Below are 21476 nucleotides of genomic sequence, written 5' to 3'. Positions count from 1 at the left end.
TGGATATTATTCAAATTACAAGAGGAAGCCAGTGAAGGACATGTAGGGACCTGATAGGAAAATCTAAAGATACCTTTGACTGCTACTTGAAGGAATGAGCTTTGGGGATGAAGTAGAAAGACTCTCTTCTAACCACCACTACTCCTTCAAGCATTGTTTCTCTGTCTAATCATTAAAGGTAGGGTTTGTACACTACCATCCATATATTATTATTTTGTTCAATTCTGTATTTCTGCCTAAGATCACATTCCTGTCAACCCAGGGTCTATGTCAGCACCTTGACCTTTTTACACTACTTATTAGGCCTCTAGCTTAAATCCAGCTTTTTTCCTTAGCTTCTCCACACATGTTGGGAGACTGACTCTTTTTGGCCTTCCCAGTGAGTGCCAATATTACCTATACAAATCTAACCCATAAGCCTTTGTTAAATGACCTTCCATCTCTTTTGGAACTGTCTCTAAGGTCTGCCTTGCTCATTGCTCATTCAGGTCCAGAAGTCCCTAGGCTAGGGATGCAGTTCAGTTGGTAGTGTTTGCCTTGCATGAACAAAGCCTGAGTCGGATCCCCAGTATTGCATAAAAGCCGTCATGCCTATAAACCCTGCACTCAGGAGGCGGAGACAGGAGGATTAGAATCTCAAATTCATTTCCTCTTCCTGCCGACCTCTGACACTCTCCAGTCTTACAGCTTTAAGCTATATATTTTATAATTTGATCCTTGGCCTTTCCATATGCTCTCTTCTTGACGCAGAAAACTAATCTAAACACCCTTCGTTGTTTAATGTGTTTTCTAGAGTTCCTTTGCTTTTATGCAATCCATAATTTCATGTTGCTAGTACATGCCAGAACCACTTTTAGTTGCATTTTTTGAATGTGTTCTTACCCTCCACATACTATGCAATTTCATGTGTCATAAACCTGTCCAATTTGGCAGAAGTTTTTTTTAGCTGTTTTCTGTTCTAGCCCCAAATGCTGCTCAATAAATGTTGACTCCGGGAAATACCACAACTAATTGGATAGTTCAGACTCCCATAACACTCTGCCATCTTGAAAGAGGTTTGAGGGACAATCCTAGATGTTTTCAGAAGTAGGACTTCACAAGCAAGGAGCCACTCAGAATTAGGTTCTTCATCTAAAAATAAAAAATAAAATAAAGGTATAATAACAACCAGGTTCTCAATTTTATCAAGGTTGAGGGAAGTGCTTCCTAGAGATCAATCACCTTCATCAAGCTCCAACTTCAAAAGTAGCTACCTTGAGCTGCCTTTTTGCTGAGACTCAGATTGAGGTTCCTGGCCTACCAACCTATCCTGGCTGTCATCAATTGGGAAGAGGTGACAAGTGAGAGAACCACCCGCCCTTCTGGGCCTCGGAAACAAGCGGAACTTAAGAGTTTGGGTGTTTCAAGAACCGGACTTGCGGTGGATGTACTCTGAAAATGGCCTTGGATGACTTCCGGTAGCAGCGCGAAGTGCGTCTTTTTGAAACTACAACTCCCAGTAGTCCTTGCGGTGTGCCCTGGTCGACTTGGGGGTGCGGCCGCCATTGTCCGCGGCCAGGGTAAGGCCTTATTCTGGACCAAAGGGCTACCGATGTCGTTGTCGCGGAGAGCCTGGCAGGTCGTGGGAACGGCCGCGGAGAAGCGGCACCTGCGGGTCGAGCTGGCTCAGTGCCGGGTTGCAACGGGGGCCTTCTCTTTTCTCGCCGACTCGGTGCCCCGGTTGCCCTCGACCCTCCGGCTCCGGGGTCTGGGTGTGCGATTCGTTCTGACTGGGAAAGGCCGGCCCTAGTGGGCCGAGTAGGCCAGGTCTGGGACGGTGTCTTGGTGCAGGACAGAAGTCAGACGCTCGGTGCAGGAGCCCCGAGCCAGCTCAGTCGCAGCGCGAGGTTGGGGCGAGTGGCTGCGAGCCAGGTAAGGCGGGAAGCTTGCGGAAACCAGCGCCTGGAGCGACCAGGTTGCCGGGGCCAGGAAAGGAAAGTCGGGCTCTTAACCCTTCCTTTCCAAGCAAAGATCCGTACAGGACGTCAAGCCTTACTTAAGAAGGGCTCCGGGTTCTTTTAAATTTGAAGGGACAAGTGGTGTGTGTGTGTGTGTGTGTGTGTGTGTGTGTGTGTGTGTGTGTGTGTGTGTGTACGCGCGCTGTTGGGGGTGTGCGTGCATGGTTCTTGCACCTTGCTTGCCTTGAGTTTTCGGTGTGTGTGTGTGTGTGTTTCTTACAACTTGCTTGCCTTGAATTTTGGCTTGAGTTTTCGGCGTGTGTGTTGGATTCTTACAACTTGCTTGCCTTGAGTTTGGGTGCAAATCCTGGGGTATCGGAGTCTTTGTAAGTGCGGCAGTGCTTACCTACCGAGAGGTTGCTATCTCTCGCAAAGACCCGGAATGCGTGCATTTGTGGGGTCTGACTCTAGCCGTTTTGTCTCTGACGCGACTACAGGAGGGGATCAATGGGCTTGAATCTAGAAGATCTTGAAGGTGGTGGTTGTTGTTTGGCTTTAACCTTTGCAAACGATCACACTTTATCCTAAAGTGTGAGATTTAATGGATTTGTTGAATATTCATAAAAGTGTACAGCTGTACAGTAACACACACACACACACACACACACACACACACACACGTCCATGCCCTCTGGGCCCATTCCAGAACTTTTCATTACCCGTGCCCCCAATGAACGTCCTGGCACACATTTAGAAACCTGGTTTTCTCCTTCCTCCAGCTTCAGATCGTTAATGTATGAGCACTGCATGCAGGTTTTACAGCATTTGTGTTACATCAGCCAAAGAGTTCCATCTAAGTGAAGTGACTGACTTGCAATGAGTGACATGCACATTTTCACCGTTAACCAGGATTGGCCAACCGCCCCTACCACCACCACCTTATTGTAGTCGAGTTATGTTTCATTTTGCTCCAGTCCCGTCATTTTTCTTTTTCTTGTGTATGTCTGTGTTAACTATGAGGTTGGTATTGGATATCTTCTTCAGTGGCTTGGAGAAAGGGTCTCTTACTGAATCAGAAAGCTTCTAATTCCACTCTACTGACTTGTCAGAAATTCCCAGGGATTCTCCAGTCTGCCTCCCCATTGCTAGTGTTACATGTGTTCCACTCACTGCACAATATGTGTGTGTGTGTGTGTGTGTGTGTGTGTGTGTGTGTCTGCATTTTTTTTTAAATCATCCTTCTTAGGGGTCTTCTGTTACCTTTGTGGATGGGTTCTTTTTGTTCTGACTGAGTCTTTTGTGAGACCGGACCAATTTTGTCTTATTTTGCCTTGTCTCCAGGCTAATAACTACAGTGCTCCTGGGCAGGACTCTGGCTGATTAATCTTCTGGGATGGCAGCCATCAACCCATGGCCCTCCTGCGGTGAGTCCAAATCTTGATTTTTTTTTTTTTCTGCACCTTCCCTATAGGAGACTTACTGAAGGTCAGGGCTGAGAAAGAGCTGCCAGCTTTAGGAGGTAATAGAAGGTCTAGCTGTCTTGGTACAAAATTAGAACAGATTAATAGTTAAGAGGAGATGTATTCATAAAAGACAACATAAGTTTTGTATATTTGATGGTCAGCTTCTGAAAAGGACCTCCATAAGCTACACTAGTAACTCATAGGACTCTTTAGAAGACAATCATACAAGACATACATACAGTCAAAACATTTTTTACTTCTCTTGTGTTTTTCACCTTTTGTATTTCACTTATTAACATTAATCTGTATTTTAAAAACAATGTTAATAGTGATATGTGATCATTTTATCTTTAAGTTTTCATCACCATAGACATCAAGGCAGTATCCTACTTATATAAAAATTAGGTGATATTACACCTCATCAGAAACTTATTCAGCCATTTGAAGGGTTCTGTTTTTAATTGCCGTGTTTAATCATAGTCTACAGGTGTGTTTCCTGTATAAATCCAGGTTACGTTGGATTTTTTTTTTATATGTCCTTGGATTCTGTGGAGAGCTCTATCATGCTCCTTTTTTTCTTTTTTTTTTTTTTTTTTTTTTTTTTCTTTTCTTAAATTTAGTCACTGGGTTTGTATCATAGTCATAATCTGATCCTTCTCTGCAGGTACCTTCATGGACCAGTCTTGGGGGATGGCAGCTGCTGACCCTTCTATCTCCTGGGGTAAGTCAAGAAACTGTACCCTCACCTGTGGTGGCTGCCGTGTACTGTCCTCTCCCTTCAGTGGTATGCCATAGCTGGAGTCAGCTGGTCACCCAGTGGCTCTTTAGAACAGGAGCTTGTAGTCCAGATCTCACTACAGAGATGGAATAAAGAGGGGTCAGAAAACTGTCTGTAGGGGTAATGTGACGGTGACATTGATAGGGCAGATAACACGAGAATTAATGTCTAGATACTTAGGGCTCAGACCAGAGAGGCTGTGAAAAGTGCTTCTCAGAGATGGTGCCTCATAGCATAGGTCAGTGAGGATTCACGTGTCACCTTCTCCAAGACCTATCTCCTTCATCTATGGGTTGAAGAAGGGGCTTTCTTCCTCACCAGTGATAGTAGAAGCAGAGGCAAGGCCTAGGTCTTCTCGTTACCATAGGGTATACAATGAACTTCTGGCAGGAGGTGGTGCCTCCATAACTTCTTTTTCTATTCACAGATCTGTGCCCTCAGTCTCCAGCATGTCACATAGAGGGAAGCCCTGAGGAAGGGGGAAGAAAGGCAGGTGGGCTTCCAACAGCCCAAGTCCAGGTGAGATGGAACTTCTGCCTTTTCTTGAAACATCACTGTGTTCCCAGGTTTTCCCTGGCCACCCTAGTTGATATGGTTCCTTAATTTACAGCACCAAGAACATAGGTTGAGGAGTCAGCCAGTTAGCGATTCCTGAATGCAGGTAAGGCAATCCAGTCAGTTTTCCATGATACAGAGCTTTGCTGTCACCCTGCCTGTTCACAGAGTTGAGACAAATCTCTGTCATCAGCTCTTTTGAGACAGATGAATGAAAGCCATTTTCAGCTGGCAGCCCTTACTCCTTCCCCAGCCCCCTTATTTACTCATGTGTTCAGAATCAGATTCAGACTGGATGCTGTCTAGGATACTCCATGCTTGCTCTGAGAACAAGAACAGGTGTAAGCCTTTACCTGGAGGACCTAACAGTCGACTTTCTAAGGTGGCACACTCACGTGATGACACTTCAAAGTTAGCCTGGGGCTAGACATGCTCTGACACAAGAAGACTGAAACATGGAGGGAAACCCTAAGCTCTGTTACAGCTCAGTCCAGTGATGCCTTGAGAGATGAGACAGAGTCTTCATAGAGGTTAGCAGGGGGGACAGAATTGTGGAGGGGGAGATTACCTTAAAAAATAAGCCAAGAGATAAAAGGAATGAATGCATCAGGTGGACACATCCTGGTAAGCAGGTGTCTGGCCTGTCCAAAGCTCCACAGGTATGTTAAAGATCTGAGATGTACTGTCTGACTGGTATCTGCATACAGCTGACTTTAAATAGGAGAGGCTAGGAAGAACCCAGGTGGCCCTGCACTCCTGTTGCCAAGCTACGAACCTCGGAATTGCTGGCCTTAGGAGGCACCATGATCCAGAATGTGGTTGGAAAAGTGCAGTAGAGAGGCTATGAGAGGCAGGCTGGTGGCAAAGGCTTCAGTCTGATCAGGGTCTAGAAGCCAGAGAGGAGAGTGAGATCAGAGAGATCCAAGGGGAGTCCAGCAGGGCTCTGGGAGTGTAAGAGCACCCTGGGTAGCTCCTCAGAGAGGACAGGACAGGAGTGTCGGTGTGGGAAGACTTACTGCTCTCCCTCACATCTAAGGTCTTTATCATAGCCGGCCATTAGTCTTTGTTTTTTTTTTTTTTAAGAATTAATAGCTTTATCGAGATATCTACATACTAAAAAGTTGACCCTTTAAAGTCATAAAGTTAATTGGTTTTTAATATAGTCACAAAATGGTTCTTCTAGCTTCTCGTTTTAGAACGTTTCTGTCTCCCCAAGAAGAACTCTACATCCATTAGTAGTCACTCCCTCTCTTCCTGCTGCCAGTTCCTGGCAACCACTAGTCAATTTCCAACTCTATAGAGTTGCCTTTTCTGGTATTTAATTTAAATGGAATCATAACATATGACATTTTGAATCTGGCTTCTTTCACTTGGCACGTTTTAAGGGTAATTAATTTTAAGAATGTTTTAAAAATATATTTGGTTTTGTATGTATGTGGGTGCACATGTGGAGGTGGAGCGGCGGTTAGGGTAGTCTGAGGACAGCTTGAAGATTTGGCTTTCTCCTTCCTCCATGTGGGTTCCAGAAATTGAATTCAGATTGCCAGGCTTAGTAGAAGCTAGTGACTTTACTCACTGACCCATCTTCCCAACCTACCCCCTTACTTCTTTCTTAACTTAAAAAAAAAAAAAGTTTTTTATTTATCTATATGGCTGTTTTGCCTGCATGTATGTCTGTACACTGGTAGAACAGTCACTGCTTTTAACTGCTGAGCCATCTCTAGCCACATAAAATGTACTGAGTATGTGTGTGTACACCCAGGGACCAAAGGAGATGAAAAAGTATTGGGTCCTTTGTAGATAGAGTCAAATGTGTTTGTGAGCTGCCCAACATGAGTGCTAGGATCAGAACGTTGGTGCACATGATAGAATAGCAGGTGTGTTTCAATGCTAAGCCTCCATGTGTCAGTTGATATTTTAAAATGCCCCAGAGCAGTGGTTCTCAGCGTGTGGGTCGTGACCTCTTTGGAGGTTGAATGGCCTTTCACAGAAGTTGCATATCAGATATTTACATTACAATTTATAACAATAGCCAAATACAGTTATAAAGCAGCAACAAAAATAATTTTACGGTTGAGTATCACCAGACCATGAGGAAGTGAACCACAGCTTTAAGAAGGTTGAGAACTATTGATCTAGAGTTTCTTTTCATGACTCAGGCTCAGTTATCTACACACACACACACACACACACACACACACACTCTTTCCAGTTTTGTAAATCATATTTCCAAATGGAATTTTCTTAAATTATTTATTTCTTAAATTTTTTAAAAATTAATAAAAGTTGCATTTATTGTCCTTACTTCCTGCTATGAAAAGGAAAAAGTAGTTTGAATATTTAGGTCTTTTTCTTGTAACTTAAAATAATGAAGTGATAAAGTAAGATAATGTGAAATACCAAGATAACTTTATGCCTTCCTTCACATTAAAAAAATAATAAAACCTCCTCCTACAGTTTTAAAGCTGACAGGTGAACTGCGTTGAAACTGCTGTCATCACATGGCAGTACCACTGTCCCTGAGAAGCAGAAGGGCCTGGATGGAGTGATACAGGGTGATGGTTATCTGGCTTCAGAAATTGGGTGGCCAAGGCTCTCTGCTGTCACAGTATGAACATTATTTTCACATCCTATAACAAAACCACCAGCAGTAAATGTAGGCCAGGAAGACTAGATGGGTCCCAAGTCAGTCTCAAGAGAATACAAGTTAGCTATCATCAAGTGGGGTGAAGAGACCTGACTAGTCACTGCTGTACTCTATGGTTAACCTATGTGAGAGATTCTGAAAACGACTAGTTATTGCTGAGAAAAATAAAACAGTTAAAATAACAACACTTTGTAATGTCTGGAGAGTTGTGATTTCTGAGAACATAGTCCTGGCTCTCTTCCCAGATAACTGCTTTGGAATTTTCCCTGTTGGAAACTTGGACTTGAATTTAGAATTGTTCTTATGTTGTTTTTTTAAGATCCTCATTAGCCTGGAACTTGCTATTGAACTCAGAGGAGATCAACTCTACTTCCCTCTGCCTCCACAGTGCTGGGTCAAAAACATTCGTCACCACAGCCAACTAGAACTTCTCAATTATTAAGCAGGATTGTGAGAAACACAGTGAGCCTCTTGTTCCTGTATGGCTCTCTCCAAGTTAATAACTGAAATAAAGAATTACCAAAATAAAGCATTCACCTGGTGAAAACATCAAAAGCTGCATCTCTGCTGAATCTTGGAAATGTGTCAGTAAAATTTTATCTAGTAGAACCCTAGATCCTGTTCTTTCAAGGAATAGTGAAAACAGTTTGAGTGATAATATCCCAGTTTGCTTAAAAAGTAACCAGGGAGCCCACCAAATTTGGAAATGCTTTCTATAATGATCCACCAAGGCTTTCTGCATGAAGGTTGGCACGCATGCGTGACTTGTACTCAGTATTCGTCATGTGCAGAGATTGACTTTTTTCTACAAAGAGTTTGTGTTGAAATGCTAATACGAGCCAGTTATGATAGTGCTCATAATCCCAGCACTTTGGAGGCTAAGGCAAGAGAACCGTGAATTTGAGGTCCTGTCTTTAAAAAAATAAAAAATAAGCCGGGGACTGGAGAAATGGCTCTGTGATTAAGAGCACTTGTCAGAGTACCTGAGTTTGGTTTTCAGCATCCATAATAGGTGGTTCACAACTACATGTGACTCTAGCTCCAGAGGATCTGATACCCTGCTCTGGATTTGACTGGCACCTGCACACAGTGCCATACATTCACACAGACATACATGTATAAATAAAAAAAATAAATATTTAGCCCCTAAAAATAACAGACAAACAGAAAAGACTGGCTGGTAAGATGGGCCAGCAGGTGTGTGCTTGCCGGCAGTCCTTGGTGGATGGAGAGAGCTAGCTGACTCCACAAGTGTCCCACGGCATATACCCCATATCACACAAGCATGAATATAAATTAAAAATATAAAATACCACCTCCCCCAAATATAAAGAATTAATCAAGAAAAACCTTATGAATGCCACAGGTTTCATGAAGGAGCAAACTTGAGTTCAGACAATTAGTAGCTTTACCAGGCAGACAGCTAAGATGTAGTTCATCAACCTGTGCCCTGTGGTTTAAGTTGTGTGTAAACATCGCGGGAAATGCTTTGGAATGCCTAGGTAAAGAAAGAGATATTTCTGCAAGTCTTCCCACCATATGACTGGAAGCTATAAGCCCGACTTGTGAGCATTACCTGTGCACTGCAGTCTTACCCCAGTACCTCAGGAAACGCTGAACCCTTTATTTCTTCCTGTTCTCGGTGGTGGAGATGCACTCCACAGGGACTGCTGCCTACTGCCATCCACTGTCACTTTCAGCTGCTGGGTTTTTCATTTGCAGACCAAAGGTATTTAATGGTCTTTATCCCTGAGATGACACCTTCGATTTTTGTGGCCCCAACATTGTATGTTTACCTGAAAGGCTAACTGTCTTTACAGGCCTAGCTTGATATTTCTTTTTTTAAATTCTGGATATTTTTGACAAGTTCTGTAATTATAGCAAAGTATAAAGAGTAATTAAAACCCATCTCTGAATAAACAGCTACCGTAGCTACGTGTGGCACCACATGCCTTCAATAACAGGACTAGAGAGGCAGAGACAGACAGGTATCTATGCTCTGGGCCAGCCTGGATGGTATATCAAGCTCTAGACCAGCCAGGAACGCATATGGAGACCCTGTCTCAAGAAACAAAACACAGGGGGGGGACCTTCCCTCACAAAACCCAATAGTTACTGTTTTTCCATATTTGCTTTATTTTTCAATCTTTACGTAGTCTTCAATCTGTCAAAGAAACTGAACGTGGATAGATTCCTTGTACACAGAGTCCATTTTTATATGTAGAACATTAGGCAATACGATCTCTTATACAAGTCTACAAGTAGCTTTGAAGGTTTGAGTTTTTGTTTTGTTTTGCTTTTTTAATGTGCATGGGTGTTCTACCTGCATGTTTGTCTATGCACCGAGTGCATGCAATGCCTGTGGAGTCCAGGAGAGGGCAGAGGATTACCTAAGACTGGAATTACTGCTGGTTGTGAGCTGCCTGCCATATGGGTGTTGGGGATTGAAACCAGATACTGTGCAGCAGCAATCAGTGCTTTTAACCCCTGAGCCATCTCTTCAACTACTTTGCTAAAGTTTGAGGTATGTTCTCATTGGTAGAAATAAACAGATCAGGTTTGTTCTTTCTGTACTTCAAGCACTAGCCTTCACCAGATTCCATTCCCCCCATCCTCTACCACTGTCCTCACTGCCATTTCAGCCAAACCTGTGCCAGTGTTCTGGTATTTCACATTGTATATGTTTAACTGCTTGCATATGTATGACTCTAGATGCAGAATTATACTGGGTCTTGGGATCTAGGAGGTTGTGGTGCTGGTGGTAGTGGTGGTGCTGGTAGTGATGGTGGTGGTGCTAGTGTCCCCATGCTGGTCTCCAAAGGCTGCAGTCACTACCCAGTCTCTACATTATGAGAGAAAATACCCATTTTCTTACATCTTTGCTCACACTTAACATCAAGTTTGGTGGTGGTTGTTGTGTTTTAATTGTGAGGTCAGAAAGGTGTATTACATTACTTTAGTTTGAATGTATTTGATTGCTGGTGAGGCTGAGTAATTTTTACTATCTGTTTCTTTCTCTTTATCTTGTCCTCCTTAACTCTCAGATAGTATATTCACCTAACTTTCAAACAACTGTAAGGTCTCTTCTCCGCCTCTTAGCCTGGAGAAGTTACAATTACGAAACAAAACAGGATGCTGCAGGACAGATATCAGTTCAGTGAGGAGGTAGATTCCTGGGCTCCCATCTCTACCAAGACTGTGACACACAGGGGAAAATCAGACAGTATTAGTTATCTAAGAAACCCAATATCCAGCAGAAGACTCCAGAAAGAATATAAAGATAAAGAATAGAACTACTTTAAAAAATAATACGGGGCTGGGTGGTGGTGGTGCACACCTTTAATCCCACCACTAGGGATGCATAGACAGGCAGATTTCTGAGTCTGAGGCCAGCCTGGTCTATAGAGTAAGTTCCAAGACAGCCAAGGATACACAGAGAGACCCTATCTTGAACAGTAACACAAGGTATCATAAAAGATTCAAAACCATGAGCCATAAACAAAGATACACTTGATAAAAGATCAATCATTTTAACTTATAAGGAGGTAACTCATATTTTCATATATATATGATCATTCATATATTTATATATTCAGGACCTAGGAAACATGTGGAAAAGGTGGTTGCTAGAAACCTGGGAGTTAAGGAGGATGAGATAAAGAGAAAGAAACAAGGACTAGAAGCCCCAGGGTAGTAAGCATGGCCTCAGCTTACCTGTGGAAAATTCATCATGCTTAGATTTTTGTATTTCTCTGTCAATTTGTAGAAACAGCCAGAAATTTGAAGGAAGTAGGTCTGGAAAGAACTTCATCAAGAAAAGTAGGGAGGTGACCTTGTCATCAAGGTTGGAGAGGATTTCAAGAAGAGAGTGTAGTATGTTCAACACTTTGAGGGGCTTTGTGTTGGAAAGGCAGAGGGAGAATTCCACATCTAGGCTTAACCATCTCAAAGCAGCAGGCGTCTTGGTGAGAGTTTGCTGGAAACAAGATCCCTCAGTGCATCTGCATTGTCCCTAGATGCTTCAGTATAGGCCACCAGCAGTGATGGGTTACAGGAAGACTGAATGTGTCAGGGCGTCTGCAGGGGTTGAGTTTTGGGGTTATAAGGCAGTCTTTGAAACAGAATCAGGGTTTTGTTTTAAGCAGATGATTTCTGAAGGTAAAGTAAATCCAGTTCTGATGGGCAGGGTAAAAATAAAAGTTAGTATATTGAGTACTAGGTAGCAAGGGCTAGTTCAGACCAGCTGTTTATAAGATGTGCTAAACCAACACAAAGGAGGGCTGTGGGGAAAGTTGTATTGAGATAAGAAAGAAGCCAGAAGCTGTTAAGGGAGGGGAGAGAGTCAGAGGACCCCAAGAGTACATCTGGTTCATGATACACTTATCAACCCAGCAGGTTTGTCTTAGGGTTGATTCTGTATCAGTGATTGATGTAACCAGGGAACTATATTCTAGTCAGTTATTTGGACCTTGAAAATAGGTTGTTGAGCCTAAGGTGAAAATAGATACAAGGTTTATGACCTGCCACCCATACACTCTGCCTGTAACAGTAACACCTCATCTTCCACTCTGAGGATGGCCAGACACTGAGTCTCACATTGATTTCTTAGAAAAAGTGTAAAGGATAGAATCATTGCAGAAATGAGACAGGTTAGATTTGTGTTCATTGTCTCTAGTTTTCAGGGTTCCATTTTCCCTTCCTCTTTTGATTTTATTTTTGTTTGCTTAGATACACGTTCTTACAGGGTCATGCAGGCAGACTTCAAACTCTGATCCTTCGGCGTTGTTCTGAGTCCCTGAGCTGTAGACCTGTTTCATGCCTGGTTTCTGTATTTATTTTTGGCATCATGTTATGAAGGTTTATATTGAACCTGGTAACACAACTCATACCTTCTTGCTTCAGTCCCTGATGAGTAACTGGGATTACAGGTGGATGCTACTATGCTAGCCAGTTTCAATTTTTTTTTCTAACTCAACTGTTTTTGACCACTGGTATAAGAAATTTTCTTAGCCCAGGTGGCCCTGGGCCATCCTGCTCATCCTTAGTTCCAGCCTTTTGATGGAAGTGACCAGTGGATGGAAACTTTCTCCTGTGATCAGGATGGCAGATTCCAGATCACCTTCCAGGTCCCAGGTCCACATACGGGGGCAAAAGGTTTTCTAACACAAGAACTCTGGTCCATAGGCACCCTCATTCTACTTTGGTCCAATGTGTTATTCATTATTAAGAGGGCAGGGTATTGTCAAGGTGGGTGGAATCTGTTCATAGTGGCCATTATTATCAAAACTGGTTTCTAATAAATAAACTAGAAAATACACAAAGATCCTTTATGTGTCTCTTACTGCCTCCAGGTTTCTCTTTTTGACTCATGATGTTAAATTAATGTTGTATGTGCGTATTCCTCTCTGGGTTTTTAGATGTCTTAATGAGCATGCTTTTTGCTGTGCTACTCAGTTAAACGTGACACGTAACAACTAGAATCTTATCTTAAAAAAACAAAATGTTTTTTGAGACAGGTCTCTCTTTATATAGCCAGGCTATCCTGGAAATCACTCTGTAGACCAGGCTGGCCTCAAACTTACAGAGATCCACCTATCTCTGCCTCCCAAGTGCTTTGATTAAAGTAAATCACCACACCTGGGTAGATTCTTGATGCCTTCTAGTGCATTCTTTACATCCTGTCTCCTTTCCTCAAAGGTTATCAGCCTCATTCCATCCCTAGAACATTTGGAAAGGTTTGCCACTGGCTGAGAAGGATCATATATGCTCTTTCAGGAACCAGTGACTTTCAAAGACGTGGCTGTGGCCTTTACCCAAGAAGAGTGGGGCCAGCTAGACCTTGTTCAGCGAACTCTGTACCGTGATGTGATGCTGGAGACCTATGGACACCTACTTTCTGTGGGTAAGGTGGAAACTGACAAAGTAATTTCCTCCACAGTGTCTTCAGTGATTCTGTTAAAGAAGTATATTGTATCTCTGAAGGGCTAAGATTATCTTGAACTTTGAAATTCAGGGATGAAGTTCCTAATATTTATGAAGTATGAAAGGAAAAGGATGTACATATTCTGCGTAAGTGAGGAGTCACAATGGGACTAGGCAAAGAAAGATTTTTTTTGGCAACTCTAAAGCTTTGTCACCAAAGTCACATGTCTTTCCTCCATGTGTAGGGAATCAGATTGCTAAGCCTGAAGTCATCTCCCTGTTGGAACAAGGAGAAGAACCATGGTCAGTGGAGCAAGGATATCCTAACAGCACTTGTCCAGGTGAGGTGAAGCCCCAGGCATAAATGAGGAACTTGGCCTCAAAAGCTCTCCTTTTTAAGAAATGAGCTAAAGGGAGAGGAGTTATTTTCAGTTACATTCAGAATTCCCTCAAAGGTATCTTCATCTTCATGTTTCCTTTCCATCTACTCCTGATTGAGAGCAGGGCCTCTCTCATAAAACTGCAGTTGTGTACTGTGTACCCCCAACACACACACACACAAACAGTTTTCTGTCTTCTTTGTGGTTGTTCATATTTCCTGTACTTTCTCTAAGCTAAGGTCTCAGTTATTTACCTATATAAAAATTTAATTTTTAAATTTCTAAATTGTAGCCTATGGCTTTAAACATTTATTTACAAAAAAAAATAGTTTTTAATATAGACTGTTTTCTCATAATTTAAAAAAGTCAAAGCTACATAAAATGTGTGTTGAAATCTTACACTCACTGCTCTGTCCCACATTACCACTCACTGGTGCTTCTCAGTGCACAGGTCCCCACTCACTGGTGCTTCTCAGTGCACAGGTCCCCACTTACTGGTGCTTTTCAGTGCACAGGTCACCACTTCTCTTTTACTTTGGGGTTGGTTATTTTGTTACTGCCATAGTGGTTGTACTGAGGATTACACTTAACATCCTATAATGTTCTTATTTGGATTAATGCTAATTTAATCTAGTTAGTATTCAAAAACTTAGCTTTTAGTTTGTTCTCTTTTGCACAGTTATCCATTGTATGTTATCAGCACACATTTGTAACTAATGACATTTTACCTTTGTAATTTTCAGTTGTTAGAATTCTTTAAATTTTAAATTATATTTATTTGTGTGGGGTGGGGGACAGGTGGGTACCCATGTGGAGGGCAAAGGTCACTTGTAGTAGTCAGTTTTCTGCCTCCATCATATTAACGTTTCAGACTGTCAAGGTTGGTAGCAAGTATCACTTAGCTATGTGGCTGGTAATGTCTTTTCTCAAAAATCAGATAAAGCAATATTATAAAGAAAACACTGTAATTTTGCTGGGTATGGTGGTGCACACCTTTAATTCTGAGTGCTTGGGAGGCAGAGGCAGGTGAATCTCTGTGAGTTCAAGGCTAGCCTGGTGTACAAACTGAATTGCAGGACAGACAAGGCTAAATAGAGACCCTGTCCCCAAAATTAGAAAAAAAGGGAAAAAAATATGATTTCTTTAGTGTTTTTCTATGTCAGCCTAAAGAACTTCTTTTAGCACTTCTCTTTTAAAATTATTTTTCTTTATTTTTTAGTTGTGTGTGCGCAATGATACACGTGAGTGCTGGTGTCTAAAATTATAGTTTTATGCTATCTGACTTAGATGCTGGAAACTGAACTCAGCAATATTTTCTTAACTGCTGAGCCATTTCTTTAGCCCCTGTTAGCATTTCTTGCTTACTTGCTTTTTTATGGGTATGTGTGTCTGCCTGATGTATATGCATTGACAGAGCCCACAGAGGTCAAAAGAGGGCATTGGATTCTCTGGAACTGTAGTTATAGATGGTTGTGAGCTAGGAATTGAACCAAGATCTTCTGCAAGAGGAATAACACTCTCCCTGTGAACCATCTCCCCGGCATCTGTTAGCATTTCTTGTGGGACAGGTTAGCAACAAATTCTAAGGTTTTATCTGGAAATCATTTGATAATTTTAATGGGTATAAACTTCATGGTTGGTGGAATTTTTTATTTTAGCTTCCATAGTTTGTGATGAGTAATATTATTATTACTTGTAATATTAAATTGTCTGTGTAAAGAGTTTCTTGTCTTTTGTTGTCTCCTGGATTCTCTTTTTGGGTTTCAACTGTTTAATTAATTAACTATGTATATCCATGTAACCTTCTAGGCTGTTACTCTTAAAGCCTCTATGATCATGTTGTAACGTAGTTTTTTTTTTTTTTCTCTTTTTGGTTATTGAATTGTTGGTCTCACTGGTATGCTCTACCTCAGCTTCCTGCCATAAATTCTTAGGACCTTGTATTTTCTTTATTTGTCATGTCAAAGACAAGCCTTTGTTGTGGGTATTCAGAGAACCCTAGACAGTTAGTGGTTGTTCTGGGTTGTTGACTTCTAGAATTATAAGATAATAAATCTGTGTTACTATAAGTCACTAAGTATGTGATAGCTTATTATAATAGTAGTAGGAAATTAACACAGATTCTGTTGACTGATACTCCATTCATGATGAAACATTGCTGATTACATACATGCACAATTTGGCATGCATTTTGCTGAATGACTAACATTCAGCCAACACAAAGTCCATTTAGGTTTAGTGGTAGAGCTAATATTTAAATACACATGATCAACTTCAACTCACATGACTATTTTACCATACCTTGCTGTTTTTCTAATCTATCTCTATACCATGCTCTAAAAATGATTTTCTAATAGTAACAGGAATTGATGCTTTAGGAGAATCTTTAAACTGTGATGATATTTTTATATCTCTGAGCTGATAAGTCTTATGTGTTTAAATCTTGACTGGATTCTGGAACAACAAATATTGTATAAGTAGTTTATTATAAATAATATCCTGGTTTGAAATCTTTTGGTGATACTTTATTATATACACACACATACACACACACACACACACACACTATATTATAGAAGTAAATTATAACTCTCTTTAATGATTTAAACATTACTTGCCAAAGGCCTACATTCATTAAGCCCTTCCTTTCTTCCTTTTCCTCTACTCCCTTCATCCTACACTATATTTGTTCATTTGTCTGTTCCTTCCTTCCTTCTTTCCTTCCTTTCTTCTTTCCTTTCTTCCTACTAGTATTCACTGTGTTGTTTTGTCAGAGGTATCCACTGCTACCCCGTTGTTAACACTAGAATGACTTAGAGGACTTGAAATTCACTACCATCAGGGTTATGGATTATTACATAAAAGAATATAAAGCAATATCAGTAGGGTCCAGAAGAAGCCAAACAGAAATTGTGATGATCTGTGAAGTTGTCTACTAGGAAATATGGTTGGGCTTAAGCCAGAATCCATTGTGCTTATTGAAGATTGATTATGTAGGCAGTAATACTTATACAACTGAGAGCCCACATACTCCAGATCTTTAGAAAGAAAGCACATCTTCACTAGAAATGTCATTAATTACAAGCTATCTAGAAAGATTGGTATAGTTTGCTTCAAGGCTGTGAACATAGAAAGCTATTGTAATATTTACAGCATTTCATTTTATAGTCTCAATTCTTAGTGGTTAGCTAAGGCTGAGCCATGAAGCAAGCCAGTTTAGTAATGTGCATGGTTTGAGTAGCTCAGTCATGCATAGGTAACTTTTTTCTATAAGTCCTCCTTTTTGTGGGAAAGTATTCCTCAATGGTTTTATTACTTTATTTTGTAGTTAGCTATTGTTGACTTTTCACCATTTCTCTGGCTTTTATGTCTGGACTTGAAATTGAAATATACTCTAGTCTTGTCTGTAGTATGAATAACAAATCTCAGCAGTGCACCTTGAGGTCTTTATACACTCACAATTGCCCCCTACTTCTGTTTCAGAGTGGATGAAAAATGTTGAAAGCAAAGCATTGATTCCAGCACGGAGTGTTTTTGAGGAAGAACAATCCAGCAACAGAATGATGTTAGAAAGATACATATGGGATAATCCTTGGCTCTCCAGGCTAGGAGTTTTGGGATATAGAGACCAATTAGAAATGTATCACATGAACCAGAGCACAGGTGTGAGGCAAATGGTCTTCATGCAAAAACAGGTACTTTCTCAACGAGGTTCTGAATTCTGTGAACTTGGCACAGAGTACAGCCAAAGCTTAAACTTGATTCCATCTCAGAGAGTTTCTCAATTAGAACATTTCCACAAACCTGATACACATCTTGAAAGTTGGAGATGTAATTCAGCCATAATGTATGCAGATAAGGTTACCTGTGAAAATAATGATAATGATAAAGCCTTCTGCCAATCTGTTCAGCCTGTTTACACTGGAAAAATGCAAACTGGAGATAATCTGTTCAAATGTACTGATGCTATTAAGTCTTTCAATCACAGTATACAGTTTGTTGATCATAAAGCAGTCCATACAGGAGAAAAATTCTATGGATATAAAGAATACCATCAAATCTTTAACCAGAGCCCATCACTTATTGACCACCCAAGACTTCAAATTGGAGGAAACCAGTATGAAAAATATAAAGAGTATGAAAATATCTTTTATTTCTCATCTTTTATGGAACATCAAAAAATTGGCAGTGTAGAAAAAGCATATAAATACAATGAATGGGAGAAAGTCTTTGGTTACGACTCATTACTTGCTCAACATACAAGCACATACACTGCAGAGAAACCCTATGAATTCAACAAATGTGGAACATCTTTTATCTGGAGCTCTTACCTTATCCAGCATAAGAAAACTCATCCTGGAGAGAAACCCTATGAATGTGATAAATGTGGAAAAGTTTTTAGGAATCGTTCAGCCCTTACTAAGCATGAACGGACTCACACTGGAATAAAACCCTATGAATGTAACAAGTGTGGGAAAGCATTCAGTTGGAATTCTCATCTTATTGTACATACAAGAATCCATACAGGAGAAAAACCTTATGTATGTAATGAATGTGGGAAATCTTTCAACTGGAACTCCCATCTTATTGGACATCAGAGAACTCATACTGGAGAGAAACCTTTTGAGTGTACTGAATGTGGCAAGTCTTTTAGCTGGAGTTCCCATCTTATTGCCCACATGCGGATGCATACTGGAGAAAAACCCTTTAAATGTGATGAATGTGAAAAAGCTTTTAGGGATTATTCAGCCCTTAGTAAACATGAAAGAACTCACTCTGGAGCAAAACCATATAAATGTACTGAGTGTACTAAGTCCTTCAGCTGGAGCTCCCATCTTATTGCTCACCAGAGAACTCACACGGGAGAGAAACCTTATAACTGTCACGAATGTGGCAAAGCTTTCAGAGAGCGTTCAGCCCTTAGAAAACATGAAATTATTCATTCGGAAATTAAGCCCTATGAATGTAATAAATGTGGAAAATCCTGTAGCCAGATGGCTCATCTTGTTAGGCATCAAAGAACTCATACAGGAGAAAAGCCCTATGAGTGCAATAAATGTGGAAAATCCTTCAGTCAGAGCTGTCACCTTGTTGCTCATCGGAGAATTCACACTGGTGAGAAACCCTATAAGTGTAATCAATGTGAACGATCCTTTAATTGTAGCTCTCACCTAATTGCACACCGGAGAACTCATACTGGAGAGAAACCGTACAGGTGCAACGAGTGTGGGAAAGCATTTAATGAGAGTTCTTCCCTTATTGTACACTTGAGAAACCATACGGGAGAGAAACCCTATAAATGTAATCATTGTGAAAAAGCCTTCTGTAAGAATTCTTCCCTGATTATTCACCAGAGAATGCATAGTGGAGAGAAACGCTTTATATGCAATCAATGTGGAAGAGCCTTTAGTGGTCACTCAGCCTTACTTCAACACCAGAAAAATCATAGTGAAGAGAAACTATAATTGAACTGGTTAAAGACTTTTCTTTTACTGTGTGTTTAAACAACACGTTGGGGAAGAAAGCCCTATAAGTATAACCAAGAGGGAAGTTTTTCACTAAGAATTCAGTTAAGCTGTCTTTGCTATACAACAGGAAATCTCTTTTTAGAAGAAATTTTATAACTGACATAAATGAAAAGACTAGGGAAAACCTTTCAGCAGCTATGTAGCCTCTATTCAATGGTAGGAAATTATAGGAAAAAAGTTCTAAGCTTCTTATGTGGTCCACAAGGAATCCATATTTGAGGAACATGATTGGGTAAATGAAGTATTCTAGCAAAAGCTCTGATTTGTAGATCAAAATGTAGAAGTTTGTGCATTATTAAGAGGAAAGTCTTGTGCCAAGAATAGTGTTTTAACTGGAAATATACTACCTGGAATATTAGATGGAAAGCTTTACATTAACATTTTTTTCATAATGATAGAAACAGATTTTGCTATTACAAGGGGAGGGTCTAGGTGCTCTTTAAGAGATAGAATATGGAATACTAAGTCTGAATTTATGAAAAAAACTAGTGTAGTACTAAGTGGGGTATTTACTGTTGATCAAGGTTAACCTCTTTAGAAAAGATTAGTAAGAGAGATAAGTAATAATAGAAGATAGAAAGGTTGTTGTTGCCTAGAAATATGAAACTGAATTTTGAAACAGAAACCAATACTTAATGTAGTGTCAGTGTTCATTGGTACATATCAGTCAGTTATTGGGCAGTTAGCTTATAACTCTTTTAGGCAATCACTATAAATTATAATTGTGGGCACTGGCAATATACATAACAAGAAACAACAATAAGAAGGACACAATTGTATATAAACATCTACTATAACATCTAAAAAAGTGTGTTTGGATAAAGACCTCTTAAAACTATGGAGAAATTAACCCAGTTAATTTAAGGTTTTTGTTGGTTTTTTTTTTTTTCTTTTTTTAAGTTTAGTTTTTGTTTTTGTTTTACAAATATATAAGCACTTAACATGTGCTAGGCCTCCTTTTAAATATTTTTTTTAAATACTAACTTATTCAATTCCCTTAACTCTATGAAGTAGCATTGTTACTACCCCCAGGCTTACAAATGGATAAACAGAAGCAGAGGTGTTGAATAACTTACCCAGGAGACACATAATAGGGAGTACAGTTAAGATTGTTTGGCTCCAGAGTTTGTGTTTTTAACCACTGTGTTTTCTCACTTTTGTTCAGTGTTTTTATAATAATATTTGATAATAAATTTCAAGAAAATCCTAACTAATAAAAACCTGGTTGCCTAGTTCCTATATCCTGAAGGATTTCTACTAATATGTAAATCACATATTTTTTTGGAATATGAACAGCTCTGAGAAGGACATTGAAACCACTGTTTTCTGAGTCCTGGGTTTAAGGGTTACAGACAGCCGGGCATTGCGAACTTGAGCAAGTGTAAGGACTTTCCCATGGGGGTTCAGATTTTGGGTTTCTAGTGCACTCAGCTCTTAGGTGACTATAGACCTGTAGGAGGAATAGGAGAGGAAGGGGAGAAATAAAGGAGAGGAGGAGAAAAGGAGAAACTAAGGGGAGACGGAGAATGAGAGAGGGGAGATGGAGTCTTTTCTGTAGCAGTCAAAGGTAGTTGGTATATCTAGGTTGGGTATTGGGTTACACCTCTGATTGTAAAGGTATCTTGTTACTGATCTTTACTAAATATATAAGCCTTTGGATAATCTAAGCATTAGAGTCTCATCTGTACCAAGCCTGTGTGGTTGGCGGGATAGGCTGGGCAATGCCCAGCCTTACAGAGACAGCGTGGAAGATTGGCAGAGCCATCTCCCACGCTGGTGTCTTGTGGGTGGCAGCGCTGGTGTTTCTGGCTGGCCATTTCTGGCCACGTGGTTGAGCTAGGCAGAGCCACTGCAGCAAAGACAGTTGGCTTGACCAGCGGCCGTTTTTAAATAATTACAACATAGACCTACTATTATGGAGATAGTGTTAACTGCAGAATTCTTGTCTGAGTTTTTCTTAGAGCATAAGAGGTACATGCTTCTCTGAATAGAACAGTAAATTTAGGGTAAAGGGTACTATTTCTCTTCATGCCTGGCTTTTCAGATCTACTGAAATACCATCCAAGTTTCCTAGCAATAACTTGAATAAACTATCAACTCACTTTTTGATCCTGTTCTTAATTCTAGTCACCTGGGTCAGGTGTCGGGGAACTTTCACAAAATTCTTCACCCAAGTCAGGACCACAGGGATTTTCCGGCCCTTCAAATGACACAAAGCAGCTGTAATGAGGGATGAGGGCAGTTGCCCCAATGTAAGGCACTACAA

At 40.6% G+C, this 21476-nt stretch overlaps 1 protein-coding gene across 3 annotated transcripts; it reads left to right on the top strand.

Moving 5' to 3' along the window:
• Positions 1-1500: 1500 nt before the first annotated feature.
• Positions 1501-20877, top strand: Znf606 (zinc finger protein 606). 3 transcript variants are annotated; one of them, XM_076927492.1, is made up of 7 exons: positions 1501-1559; positions 3279-3361; positions 4065-4121; positions 4606-4697; positions 13156-13282; positions 13548-13643; positions 17166-20877. In XM_076927492.1, exons 2-7 carry the CDS (start codon positions 3331-3333, stop codon positions 19145-19147), a joined length of 2385 nt encoding a protein of 794 aa, XP_076783607.1. In that variant the 5' UTR covers positions 1501-1559; positions 3279-3330; the 3' UTR covers positions 19148-20877. The 3 variants fall into 3 exon arrangements, with proteins under 3 accessions (XP_076783607.1, XP_076783606.1, XP_076783608.1); XM_076927491.1 differs by having other exon boundaries at positions 1508-1911; XM_076927493.1 differs by lacking the exons at positions 1501-1559; positions 3279-3361; positions 4065-4121; positions 4606-4697; positions 13156-13282 and adding an exon at positions 13290-13449.
• The last annotated feature ends 599 nt before the right edge of the window (positions 20878-21476 follow it).

This window comes from Arvicanthis niloticus, chromosome 30 (genome assembly GCF_011762505.2).
Source record: "Arvicanthis niloticus isolate mArvNil1 chromosome 30, mArvNil1.pat.X, whole genome shotgun sequence".
Classification (NCBI taxonomy): Eukaryota; Metazoa; Chordata; class Mammalia; order Rodentia; family Muridae; genus Arvicanthis; species Arvicanthis niloticus.
This window is presented reverse-complemented; position numbering and strand designations above follow the sequence as displayed.

Coding starts and splice junctions, on each gene's coding strand:
- Znf606 (XM_076927492.1), top strand. CDS start 3,331: ATGGCAGCCATCAACCCATGGCCCTCCTGCG. Junction 3,362..4,064: donor CAACCCATGGCCCTCCTGCG/GTGAGTCCAAAT, acceptor CCTTCTCTGCAG/GTACCTTCATGGACCAGTCT. Junction 4,698..13,155: donor TTCCAACAGCCCAAGTCCAG/GTGAGATGGAAC, acceptor ATGCTCTTTCAG/GAACCAGTGACTTTCAAAGA.